Source organism: Salvia splendens, chromosome 10, assembly GCF_004379255.2.
Source record: "Salvia splendens isolate huo1 chromosome 10, SspV2, whole genome shotgun sequence".
Lineage (NCBI taxonomy): Eukaryota > Viridiplantae > Streptophyta > Magnoliopsida > Lamiales > Lamiaceae > Salvia > Salvia splendens.
In genome coordinates this window covers 712,928-726,391 of record NC_056041.1, presented here as the reverse complement: position 1 = coordinate 726,391, position 13,464 = coordinate 712,928, and the positions used below count along the sequence as shown (strand labels likewise).

The 13,464-nt window shown below is 34.2% G+C and overlaps 2 protein-coding genes across 5 annotated transcripts; one reads left to right on the top strand and one right to left on the bottom strand.

The window, feature by feature from the left end:
- The first annotated feature begins 3,341 nt into the window (after window positions 1-3,341).
- LOC121752917 (CDP-diacylglycerol--glycerol-3-phosphate 3-phosphatidyltransferase 2-like) lies at window positions 3,342-6,530 on the top strand. Its single transcript, XM_042148018.1, has 7 exons — window positions 3,342-3,899; window positions 4,324-4,421; window positions 4,507-4,557; window positions 4,832-4,945; window positions 5,606-5,662; window positions 5,766-5,851; window positions 5,963-6,530. The coding sequence occupies exons 1-7, from the start codon at window positions 3,455-3,457 to the stop codon at window positions 6,081-6,083; spliced, it is 972 nt and encodes a 323-aa protein (XP_042003952.1). The 5' UTR covers window positions 3,342-3,454; the 3' UTR covers window positions 6,084-6,530.
- A 328-nt stretch (window positions 6,531-6,858) lies between these two features.
- On the bottom strand, window positions 6,859-10,083 carry LOC121753232 (probable protein phosphatase 2C 38). 4 transcript variants are annotated; one of them, XM_042148443.1, is made up of 5 exons: window positions 9,958-10,083; window positions 8,998-9,509; window positions 7,981-8,348; window positions 7,475-7,711; window positions 6,859-7,393 (listed from the first exon to the last, which is right to left on the bottom strand). In XM_042148443.1, the coding sequence occupies exons 2-5, from the start codon at window positions 9,338-9,340 to the stop codon at window positions 7,163-7,165; spliced, it is 1,179 nt and encodes a 392-aa protein (XP_042004377.1). In that variant the 5' UTR covers window positions 9,341-9,509; window positions 9,958-10,083; the 3' UTR covers window positions 6,859-7,162. The 4 variants fall into 4 exon arrangements, with proteins under 4 accessions (XP_042004377.1, XP_042004378.1, XP_042004379.1 ...); XM_042148444.1 differs by having other exon boundaries at window positions 9,963-10,083; XM_042148445.1 differs by lacking the exon at window positions 9,958-10,083 and adding an exon at window positions 9,816-9,922.
- Window positions 10,084-13,464: the final 3,381 nt, after the last annotated feature.

Genomic DNA, 13,464 nt, shown 5'->3' with positions numbered 1-13,464 from the left:
CAGTTCATTTCACCATTTTTTTGTCCAATAGATGCTACCTTTTATTATAGATCCACGCTGCCACATACACAACCCATATACATATATAGTGTGAACACAAATTCTGCAATTAACAACATTCCCACAAAATGACTAAAAGGGTAAAAAATTAGGCTTCACAGTTTCTCGCCAAAAGGACATTTTTGACTTTTCATTAAACTGTCACTTTAGATTAGTATAGATTGTAATAGGCATGTAAATACATGCATATTCAGTGTTTTATGATTTTATCTGAAAATTGAATTCAAATATGTTGAATTCGGTTTATTTAATTTTTGTTTCATTAAAGTTGGTGCAGAAATCGAAATTTGCAAATTGAAATTAGTTAAGATCCAAATAAAAAAATGATGTTTTTATTACCCCAATGCTAAATTTAATTTATCATATAAGCTTTATAGACTTCTCCCCCGAAATTTGTATCGAAAAATAAGATAAATAAAAAATTTGTATATCTGAATTATAAAAAATGGTGAATTTTTAAAATACATTAAAAGTTCGAATATTTACCGACCCACTATAATATAAATTGTTTATCATTTTTTAAAATTGGGCATAAATAAATAGTGATAGTATTCGATAGCCTATTCATGTCATAATTAATTTTGCAATTACTCGATACATAATCGGTATAGTATATCATTAAATAGCGTATTGTAGGCTATAATAGTATAACTCCCATTCAAAATGCAAAAATTAAACGGCACAAAAAATAAATGATCTTGTAAATAATTATAGGGTTTAATGGTAGAAGTATAATTATTGGAGTAGTCAAAAAGCGAAAACAAATTGTAACTAAAACAAATTGCCAACATCTTATATCTTCTTATTAATTTCCCTATTCTTTTCTATTTTATGTACTAAAACAAATTGTAATGGAATTTCATAGAGTGGTCCTTGTGGAATTTAAAAAATCGAAATGACTTCTTTTTAAGTTTTTATTCTGAATTTTTTATTATTATTATTATTATTATTATTATTATTATTATTATTATTACTACTACTACTATTATTATTATTATCAATCATTTACTAAATTTATCATCTGTGGAAGTTTGTGTAATCATGTCGATATTTAATTTTCCTCTTAACTTTGAGGACTTATTCAATCAATAATTGATATTGGGTGGACTATAACCATCTGATCAATTAATGCTAGTGTGAACACAAATTCTGCTGCCCACAAAATGACTAAAAGGATAGATTATTATGCTTCATAGTTTCCCGCCAAAAAGGGCATTTTTGACTTTTCATTAAACTGTCACTTTATATTAGTATAGATTTTAAAATTTTACTGATATAAAATCCTAATTAAAAAAAAATTCTCAATGATTCCTTAATCGTCAAATTAAGATTAATATGACAAATCAAATGAGATTAACATGACAAATCAAAAATCAAATATTTATAATATGGTAACAAAATGAATATATGTGATTATTATTCTAATTTAATTAGTCATGGGATTGACTATAAAATAATAAAAACTTATAATTTTAATAATAATTATCAATAAATTGGTTATAAATGCCTCGAATTCAAATTAGGATAAAAATTTATAGATGGAATGTGTTACACGGTATTTTTGCAATAAATGTACAGCTATACGTAATGTAATAATGTATTAGTGTTATTGTAAAGATTGTATTTGCAATGTGATATTATTACCTCTTATAGGACAAATATATTCAATGCTTGTACTTTATTTGGTAAGGATAGTCCATATTCTCATGACATAAAATAATATGTTTGACATTCCTCATTTGCTATTGGTATTGAAATATATTTTGTTCATAAAAATGCAAATTAAGGATTAATAAAAAAAAGACACATTCTAACGTCCTCTCACGTTTCATTCGTGTCAAACCCAACTCTAAATTACGTTTTATTCGACAAGAGGGGAATGCATGAGATGAAGAGGAGGAGGCAATAACACTTAAAAAAATTGGTGATGCCTTATAACATGATCAATGTGCCATCTAACTTCTAAAATCATCTGCAAATGGAGTACTGTTATATGTAGATATTTAGCTCTCAAATTTATATTGGTTATATTATCATGATATAAGTTCAATCCATATGAATTGAGTGCTTAACTGTTGGACTTAATTGTAAAGTGAACAAAAAGAGACAATAAAGGAGGTGAATAATTATAGGCAGGCCCCTGAATCACTGCAAATTGTATGTTACTAAATAATTATAATTTCAGAATTAACTTGTCTAAAAAATTATCCAAATTTATAAATTATTGGGATACAATTTTTTGGTGGAAAGGCTAGCCTCATTTATATTCCTACCAAACTTCACAGCAATCAGTGTACATTGTTATATTTATAATTCAATCCACGATCATACAATTTTGACTATGAAGCTCATTATTTTGACTATGAAGCTCAAGTCAATGTAAACAATTTTTAATTTTTAATTTGGCATTGTCGAGAGCAACTGCAACATTGAGTAGATATGCAAGAGGAAAATGGGTACTAAGAGAATTCTACAATATTCTTTTCAATAAATTATTTGAAACATAAGAAAAATACAACGCAAAATAGAAAACTATAAAAAAAATACACTGAAGAAAATAAATAACCAAAAAAAGTTCTACTACAAAATATGAAGAAAACACAAATAAAATTGTCTACACTATATAGCTTGGTTGGTGGTGCATGACTCTTCCGGCCCAATGTAGCTTCGTAAGTTCTTAACTGAAATTTTAAGCTAAAATTAGCTTTCATTTTATAAAACTCTGTGGCTAAACAATAGTTAAACTAATATTTTGATATGTTAAGTCTTAGTGTCACAATATCTGGATTCTTACAAATTTGTGCATTCTAGTTTTTCTTATGCAGTTGAAGTTGTAATTAGACATTAATCCAACACTGAAATTCAAAAGTAACTGAAAGCTGTTGAGGCCCATTTTTTGTATTGTCAACTTTATTTATAATTACTACCAAACTCTTTAGCAGTGAATGGGCCTTTCTATACTAATAATTCAGTCCACGACTACACAACGTAATTAACAGAAAAAAACATTACTTTATACTAAAACTGGCTCTTCAATTTTTTTTTTTAAACTTTGTGGCTAATTATAATCTTTAAAATAGAAAAACGAATATAAATATCAATAAAATATTTATAATTAACATCACACATGACATTTTCGAGTGTATCTATAAATTAAATCAAATCTAACATGTATTGCTTATTATTGATATATTCAATTATAAATGGACAATAATAGAACTATAGATAAATGCAAAAATAAATGTGACACCAAATTTCCTAACATGTGATACGTGTATGAGAAAAATTAGGTCGTTAGCAGTGCACACGCAAAATCGTTCGTCTTCACCACCGCTAACCTACGCCTCCCCCACTAACTTGCGCCTCCCGTGACAATTTAACTCCGTCCCACACTATGCCTGGCGCTCTCAAATTCACCAATTCCGTTATCCTACACCCCCACCAACCCTATACATTTCTCTCCCCCTCCTCCGCCACCACCACCGGCCAATCGACGGCAACTATCCGACCGAATCAATCCGCCGGCTGGTGGCGAAGGACGATCGCATTCTCACATCCGACGCGCCGTAGAATCGCTTCGCGGAGTGGCCGGGAACGTCTCCGATTATCATCGGATTCTCGAAACGGAGAAGTAGGTAGAAATCTGTTTTTCAATTCGGATACTAATTTCCGTTCCAATATGTGCGTCACCGCCAATGGCAAGGCCGGGAGCCAATCCGACGTGTCGCCCGCGGCGCAGAAGCTAACCGGAAAGCCAGCGGCGCAGCCGGCGAAGCTGCTTACGCTGCCTACGATTTTGACGATTGGACGCGTCGCCGCGGTGCCGCTCCTTGTAGGCAGTACGTATCGAATAATTTCACATCGTAAATTGATTATTGATTACGAACATCTTTTGGAAACCTCTATAGTTTAATCTCGAATTATGCGATTTTGCATATGATTGAGCACAATGTGGTAGGCTACTTTTGCAGAATTGATTGTATTCTGATTTTATAAATGTGCTTGAAGGGTTGTTCATCTGTTGCATAAGAATGTTGCCGATATAACATCACCATCTCAATGATGACAATGCAGTCTATTTGCTATCGTTAATCTAGCTGTAATTTCTAATTTTCTACGTAGAAATGCATAACCAGTTTTAGATTTAGTGATTGGTGGCGTAGGCGTTAATTTGGTTCGACCATGCTTCCTATCTATTTTACAGTTGCTGTTTGTTGTGTTTATGGAAGTCATGAGATTGACATTTTGCTTTCAATTGATTAGCTTTTTATGTTGAGAGCTGGTGGGGACCTGCTGTTACAACCGGTATTTTTATCGCAGCAGCCTTTACAGATTGGCTCGATGGATACCTTGCTCGAAAGGTGTGGTCTCTGAGTCATCTTGTTATGCTTCTCTTTATTTTTTTTGTATATATTCCCTCTTGCTGATGAAATTTTTGTTTGATAGATGGATTTGGGAACTCTGTTTGGTGCGTTTCTGGATCCAGTGGCAGATAAGGTAACTCTAAGAGCAACTGGACTCACTTGGCAGAAAAACAAGTTTAATAAATACATTGAATATGTAAATAAATTTGAAAAAATTTCTTCAAATGTCAAAAATTGAAAATTTACATTTTTTCTGAGGTAAAACTCTGGTACTTCTTCCAAGAGTACACTTTAACCTATGAAGATGCGTATATCTTTTTATCTTGCTGTAAAAGTATTATGCTTTATTTCTTTTTCAATTTTTGTGGACTACATAGCTATTTTCTTTCTTCGTAAAATGAATGCAGCTTATGGTTGCTGCCACATTGATCTTGCTATGTACCAGACCTTTTGAAGCTGGTGGGTTAGGGCATGCACCATGGTTGTTAACTATACCTGCTATTGCTATAATTGGCAGAGAGGTAAGAGCTTAATACTTTCTTCTTACAGTAGCAAAATATATGTCTTTTTTAGCATATCCACACACAAGGTAAATTTTCCATTATAATTCAACCCCCCTCTCTCCTTGTGTCAATGATATGCATTGTGCCTAGAAAGTAGAAGTAGAAGACTGAGTGGAAAGTTATAGTTTTTATCCTTATAATCCCATGATGTTTGGTACAGTTGCAAGGAACAATGAGTTAATTCTCTTAGAAATAGGGAAATGGTACATGGTTATTCTTATCCCCCGCGACACTAATATTATGACTTTCTGAAAATTGTAATCGAGCTTGTATCTGGATTAATGGATATGCTTTAGAATAATATCATAATGACATGTAATCTTCATATGGGGAGAAAACATTCAGCTACCAGCTTGAAATGTGCATGGATATCTATTATACATGGAGCATACAACCAAGAAGAGAAATTCCTTTCCATTCCTTTTTGTTTTTACTAGTATATAGATAGATATCATTAACAGAGTTTGATAAGGCTATAACTGATTTGGACTTTGGAAATCTTGTTTTCTTCACTGTTAATTTTGCACTGAAGTTCATCTTTTTCGAAGCATAAATACTTTGTCCATGTTTTGATTTGGTTGGTTCTTGCATTTACATGTTTATTATGTCTTCATGTAGATTACTATGTCTGCTGTTAGGGAATGGGCTGCTGCTCAGGACAAAAAGCTTCTTCAGGTTTTAACTGATGGAATTGAATTGTTACTAAAATTAATACTTACAAACTGGTGAATTATGGAATCCTCAAAACTCATACGGACTCATTGCTTAACTTTTCTAGGCTGTTGCAGTCAATAATTTGGGGAAGTGGAAAACTGCCTCACAGATGAGTGCATTAACCATCCTCTTGGCTGCCAGAGATGGCAGGTTCAGTTTTCTTCTTCTCCTTCATATAATCCAGCTATGTTCAATTCAATCTATCGAATATATATACGTATATGTTTTCTGAAACTGGTATTCTGCTTCCTTTATCTGCAGTATCATTGGAGCCAAAACTTTTGCTTATTCAGGAGTTTTCTTGCTATATATTTCGGCATGGCTTGCCTTATGGTCGTTGGTTGTGTACATGAGTAAGATATGGAAAGTGCTTCTGCAGTAACTCCGCGTAGCAGTTTTTATCACAGCAATTATAACGAAGATTGGAGGAGCGAGGACATCCTCACCCATAATGAAGTGCTGCTCCTTTTGAGATTCTTTAGCATCTTCTGAGTTATACCCCAGGAACTTCTTCTAGTTATCCAAAAAATATACGAGACAGAATAATGCTCGTTGCCCTAGTGACCTCTCATCACCGATGCAACGAGCGACCAGCAGTAGATGGCATTCCCACATCTTGCTCAGGCAGTCTTTTATTTTGTTTTAAAGTTTACTGCATTAGCAGCTTTGGTGACTGATTTAGGTTAGTAGTGCCAGAATGCTCGTTAAAAAGAGTTAGGAGAAAATAAAATTTAATGTACTACTATTATACTCTACTTATTTGTTACTAAATGTTCTGTATAGTTGGTATGATAAAATCATGAAGCATGATCATAATGCTGTTTATCTATACTATTGCAGGTTGTTCAAGGAGTTATTTTGGGTAAAAGATGATTTTTTTTGTAATTTTTACTTTGTTAAAAAGTTAGATGTCCCTTTATGAATAAAACATCGTCTAATCTCTCTTCATTAAAACATGCAATTACCTTTTTTCTATCTGAATACATATAACAACTTTACTTTAAATCTCATGTTAATCACTAATAAACACATCAAAAATATTGTCCATACAAAAATGTAGCTACATGGAGTGATTAATTTAGTATCCACATTTTACCAAGTAAGTGCTGATAACATTGGCGTGTTTCTCTTTCATAGAATACAGAAAAAGGTTCTCATTCAATGAACTTTTTATCATAATATTATCCTAAACAAGAATTTTTTCGACTTAACACTGAATAATAATTTTCTCATATCATCACCAGTAATTCCTATGTTTCTTATCCTGCAAAATTCGTGTTTCATATGCCAGTGAGCATGAAAAATTTCAAGAACATAAGTCCCTCTGCATCTTCCTGGCATAATCATTAACATATAATCAATTTTTTTGAGATGCCAAAAGGCAGCTCTATACATCTATCAAATATCTTTCTTCCGATGAAACTTATCAAAAACAAAACATGTTTATACCACCAATCTAGTCTACGCGTCGGCATCTCCGGGCGCTACCCCGCTTCCTTTCACCAAAAGAACTGGCCGCTGAAACGAGCTCTGGCTGATCAAATGTGAGTCGAGGAAGAGGACTATTACAGTGATGTCGTCATGGAAATGTCTCCTCACGCCCCTGTCGATCTTTTTCAGGTCTGAATATCTCATCTCTCTCTTCTTCGCGGCAACCTTGAGCGCAGCTTTTACTAGCCTCTTGGCAATGCCCTGAGATGGGAAGGGACTACGCCCGTTAGCAAAACTTACTCGAGGAAGAAAAATGAGCTTTTGTCAGTGTATAAACTGTACGTTGCGTGGAGAGTGGTGGACAATGTTGACTGCGTCTTGATTGCTGAGGTGTTCCCATAGACCATCCGAGGCGTATATGAGAAATTGATCTCCGTGTTGAAGTTTGTGTACGTGTATTGATGGCTCGGCCAACAGGATTGGCTTCTCAAAAGGATCTGGAATCCTGAATTTTGCTATCAAAGGCGGTTTGTTGAACTCTGCACTCTTCAAGTAGGCGTCGCCTATCGATCTGGAAATCTAGGACAGAACGAGGAGACGAAACACAGAGTTAGGAAGGAATTGCACTGCAAAGAAAGGAGAGGACAACAATAGCTTTCAAGATAATGATGCACTCTTCCTAAGTAGTATTTGTGGATAGATTCTTGCTCGATTTTGTGATATTTTTTGTAAGTCCATAAAATGGATCATACTGTCATTTACACAAGACTCCCCTGGGGTTTTTTCGGTCCTTTACTCGATCAAATGGAAACAATTAGTAAAAAGATATCACTGAAACAAGAGTTTACCTGAATAACACCCTTCACTCGCCAAACATTGTGCTTAAGAACGACGATCTTTGGATCTTCAGGATGCAACGAGCGCAGCTCCTCCCGGACAGATTCAACACTGGCGTTGTGTTCGTCTGATAATTGAATGGCTTTGACCTGTTTACCAGACTTTTCTACTGCTGCTAACACCACCCTAGAGTCTCCAGCATTTGCAGTGTATATCATCCCGTCACATACTACGCCTACTAAACAACACGAACCCACAGATGCGATCTGTGGTTTGATTTCCCATTGCTTCTTCACCATAGAAAGAAATTGTTCTTCCGTTGCTAAATATGCATTTTTTATAACATCTGCCGACATCTCTCGACTCTCGAATGTATATCCTGCATTAAATCTCTGTAAAGTGAGTAAACCACGAGTTTTAGCAAGTTTACAATGAAAGGGACTTTAAACAACAGATCAAGAACTGTTCCAGAAAAAGAAAGTACTAACAAATTAACAACATATCACGAAAGCCCATATCTCATAAAAAATCATTTGAACCATTGAATTTACTTGCTTCTTTATACAAATATAACACATAGACAGAGTTCAGCATATGCACTGTATGATATTCAAATAAAACTATCTAGTACTACACGAAAAGATCGACAGAAGCAACTCACACACACACACACACACTACACACTCTTCTAAATTTTAACAAGATGTTAGGAAAGAGTTCTAAAACAGTTATCTAAGGTACATCTCATTAAGCTACTTATAATCAAATATTGTTTCCCAGCTTCTGTTCAATCATTAAACATATGTTTTTCACAACAACACACATTTTTCATGAATTTTTTGTAGAATTAGTGTGGACGACCTACCAGAAGCGCATAACTTTATCGAAAAGAAAGTCCAGCACATTCCACTGTAAAAGAAAGTAACATTAACTAGAAGTCCAAAAAGAGTCTAAACATAAAAAAACATCACAAACACAAACGGCACGTTGAAAGACTACAATACCAACAAGGAGGCATAGGTTCATACTCTTAATATTTTCCAATAGATGGTTGTTTATAAACCGGGAAGCTTCAGGGCCAGCATGCCCGTCGTAGATTCCAACAAATGTCCCTTGAGGGCCAGCCTCCATATAACTCATCGGCCCCGACTCTACTTGGCATTGATCCTCTAATACATTGTTTGCTTGGATAACCGCCATTGACAATTCCCCGTACATATGTAGTCCTATATCTTTGTACCACCACAACTTGTCCGCCCGACCACTAGGATCGCCCACTTTATTGCTGCAATTCTCCCCTTGCCTCAACACTGAGGGCCGCCAACAAGGGGTGACATACTTTCTCCATGAATTTGCCACCAGTGTACCCATAGATACAATTTATCACTCAACAATTTGACCTCTTTCCCTTCACCAGACCAAACCTTAGCCCCAATATTTTCCTTTTTTCATGTATACAATCACCTGCCCTAACCTCTACCCCTTATATCAAACCCAATTTCACAATTTCCGAATGCAGTCAAATGTAAGCACCATCAATCTGTATTGTGCCAAAAGAAACTAAGTAAATAAACAAAAACAGCTAAATTGAGCCCAAAAGGTAGTAAATTCATACTACAATGGAACAAAAAAGAAACATAAGTACATAACGAAACACCAAAAAAAAACTAAATTAAGGATAAAGATAAAAGGATACAGCAATGAAACCAAAAAAAACTATGTATATTGTACATAAACAACATAACATAAGCTACATCCAACAAACAGTCAATTTGAACTCTCAAATCACAACAAGAAAAACTAACTTTGAAAAACATAACCATACTAAAAGCTATAGCTCACACACCCATCTCAACATTGAATTGGAATCAATGAAATTACAAAAGGGGTGGCCAAAAATTGCTTCTTTTTTCACATATATTAACAAACAATGGCACAAGATTGGATCAGGAGATGGAAAATGTAGAGAAAGATAACGAAATTCGTACAATACATTAGTAGAAGTGCACGCGTGTGATCAAATTCCAATGGAGCCATTTGTGCTGGCCAGTTTCTGGGTTGGGTTTTTGGGTATTTTCATTTGTCAATTCGTATGAATTTATAGGTGTTTGTTCATGGAGTGTTAGGGGGTTCTGACTTTGACCAAGAACACACCTTTCTTTTAGGCAATTTTATCTCATCCCTTCCCTAATTTAATTTACTAAAAAAATAGTAGTCCTATTTCCTGAAATATTCACTGCCAAATTCTTATTATTGCTTCATGGAGAAGAAAATAAGTTACTAGTCCTATAACTTTAATCATAATAAGTTATAGTATTTTTGTATTTGTATAGTATAAATATTCATCTATACAACACTCTCTCATTTCCGAATAATTCGACTGTATATTAGTTTATTTTTAGGTCATTTTAATAAAAATAACCTAATATGATACATCAAATTCAAATTTTATAAAATGACTTAAAACGGAGTATTAATGACCTTCCATATTTTTAGTCAATCTAATCTTAGGGCTACAATTTGGCTGCATTTCTGGATTTAAGCACATTTTTATTTGGATATAATCTTAGGGCTACAATTTGGCTGCATTTCTGGATTTAAGCACATTTTTATTTGGATCATCTCCCCACATACATATATATAGGGGATGTAATCAAATGCAAACTCTAAATATTGTATAAAATCCAAACTATGATCTGTACCGTTAGAAAATCTCAACTGATGATGACAAAATAACAACAACAAAAAATGTTAATACATTGCCAACGATTGATGCGGTGGGTAATCGCTTGAAAATATTAATTTAAGAAAACACAGACAAACTACCGCTGACCACGCTCGTCGGTTTGTTTTAGAGGTAATAGATCTTATAAATATAATTTTGTAACTTTCAAAAGCCCAATGGACTTAATATCTCAGTAGCCCAATAGTAAAATCTATCTGTGGAGGCCCAATATTACTTGGTTATAGCTATCGGACCAATTAATAAGGCTATTATTAAACTTTAAAAGTATGAAGTGGACTATTTAGACCAAAGTTAGTCAATATTATAATAGTCACCTAACCATAATATGAGATTAATTCCTTGAAGTAACTTTCATAAAATTTTATAGAATATTTCAGTTACAAATTACTTATTCCTTTTGCAATACTACTATACCTTCACCAAGACCATGCCACAAAGTATGATATGTACCTTCACAGAGACCATGCTACAAAATGGGTACTTCCAAGAAAGAGAAAATTTTGAACGTTGTAATTTGCAAATATATATATAAATATAAGTGGTTGTTAAAGCAAAATTTAGAAAAAAATTGTGTGCTGTAATTTAGGATAAACGCTTTGTTATTTCTAGCAATACAAAATAAGCAGTACAAAATACATGACATATATTTTGATTGATTTACTCTCATGAAATAGCAATGGTTTACAAATTTGTAATACTTTTTATAGAATTATTTATATACTCCATGGATTTATTTTATAGGATATGCCACCGACATATATAAGTAACACTAGATCTCGATTTCTTAAATTGGAAAAATACCTTTATTTAATTTGTGTTGGTCCCATCACCCATGAATGGTTTAATTGTTCACTTTCCATTCCATGGCTTCCATTTGGTGGAATGGTGGTAATTATATATCTTCACCACAGGCGAAAAGCGTGGTTCACGTTTTTCAAACCTTAGCCTAATTTGGATGGGGTGTTAGTGCATGTCGGAAAAGAACATATATACTTGCACTAAATTAGGTGGACAGTGGACTTCCAAAATTTAATGTTAGATCCAAGGTATTCACATAACTTGGCCATTGCACTTCTTTAATGTTAATAGTAGCAATCACTCATGTGCCCTAAGTTGCTTATAAAAAAAGGCTTTACCGAGCACACACACTCCTCGGCATCTACCGTGTATTTTGAGCACATGACCACGATCCACGATATCGAGCACTTTAAGAGCCCGACGAAAGCAGTCTGGAAACATCGAATAATTATATACAACCGAGCATATACTTCTCACAAATTTAGTTAATTAATCAAACTTTGATCGATACTAGTATGCAGTAATCAATTAGTTCATCATGTTTTGTTTTGGAGTTTAAATGCAATTAATTAATATTGGGTCGTTTGGTTACATGTACCTTTTCAATTGAAATGTCATAATAACGATTGATTGAGAAATAGTAGCATCATAAACTTATTAGTAATCTTTTTATGAAACAAAACTATAGAGCTAGCTTCTAACATCTAAGTGAGAGTACTCTACAATGCATACCGAAAATGGGAGCGGGATCCAAAAATTTGCCATATGGTCACGGAGGGGACGAGATCGGGTGCGGTGAATGTTCGAAACTAGCTAGTTATGCTTTGATGGCGGTTCGGTGCAGCCTTGCAGTCCGCTGGGCCTAGGGCAGGTAATTCGGTTGGTTCGGTTAGAACCGAACCGAAAACACGGTTAACAGAGCCCAAGCCTAACCGAGACTGAAGCACCGGAACCGAAACAGAATTAGCCTAGGTTCGGTTCGGTTCCTAACCGAATAGCCGGAACCGAATTAAAATTTTTTTTATGTAGTTTACAGGTATTGATCCTTGGACGTTGCGCACGAAAAATTCTCACCTTGGCCACCACTTGTACTGCATTACGGTTTTAGTGTTTAATCGGTTCTTTAATTTAATAATCGGTTAAACCGATCGGTTCTTGGTCTACCCGAGAACCGATCAAGACATGCAAAATTTGGAAACTAATATAACCGATAACCGAATGGGGCGGTTTTCGGTTAACCGAGAACAGAGGTGATCGGTTCGGTCATCGGTTAACCGACTAACCGATGACCGAATTATCAGCCCTAGCTGGCCGCACTGCAAGTTAAATTTTTTATTCAAATTTTTTTTAATAAATTTTCTTCTATAAATATGACATCAAATAATCACAATTAATCAAAATTTTATTTATTTTTTCTAAAAATCTCTCTTAAATTTGATGGATCCCATGGGAGAATATAGCAAGTCAGACATCGAAGTTGATTCGATCCAGTTGATCTAATTAAGTTGCAAATGTAATAACTTTAAAAAGTGAATTGCAAGTATAATTTGGGATTTGGAACTAGGCTCCATTAAAAATCACAACAGAAACATGTTGAAATTTTAATTGGAGACTGAGCAAGTCATCATGTCCCAAGGCATGCACAGAATTTGGACGGCTCAAGGGCCGGTGCTGACGAGCAATACTCATTTTATTTTTTTGTCGTTTCAAACAAGCTTTTATTAGACAAATAAAATGTATTGGGTTGAAAAATATAAAAGAATGTATAAATTCGACAAATAAAATGTCACCCACTTTCTTACACAAATATATGATCCAAGACGTTTTGAATCTAAAAGGTTCATTTTTATTTTTAACTTTTATTTTGATTTATTAGTAGATAATAATCAAGTGGTTGTAATATACTAATATCCTTGAAGAACAAGCTCAAGATTCAAATTGAGTCTAGCAA

What these genes read in the sequence shown, in the direction of transcription:
- LOC121753232 (XM_042148443.1), bottom strand. Translation starts at nt 9,340, where the DNA reads ATGGGTACACTGGTGGCAAATTCATGGAGAAAGTATGTCACCCCTTGT. An exon ending in TCTATTGGAAAATATTAAGA is followed by an intron (nt 8,349 to 8,997) that starts GTATGAACCTAT and finishes GATTTAATGCAG; the next exon opens with GATATACATTCGAGAGTCGA. An exon ending in GAGTGAAGGGTGTTATTCAG is followed by an intron (nt 7,712 to 7,980) that starts GTAAACTCTTGT and finishes GTTCTGTCCTAG; the next exon opens with ATTTCCAGATCGATAGGCGA.
- LOC121752917 (XM_042148018.1), top strand. Translation starts at nt 3,455, where the DNA reads ATGCCTGGCGCTCTCAAATTCACCAATTCCGTTATCCTACACCCCCAC. An exon ending in GGTGCCGCTCCTTGTAGGCA is followed by an intron (nt 3,900 to 4,323) that starts GTACGTATCGAA and finishes TCAATTGATTAG; the next exon opens with CTTTTTATGTTGAGAGCTGG. An exon ending in AGGACAAAAAGCTTCTTCAG is followed by an intron (nt 5,663 to 5,765) that starts GTTTTAACTGAT and finishes TAACTTTTCTAG; the next exon opens with GCTGTTGCAGTCAATAATTT.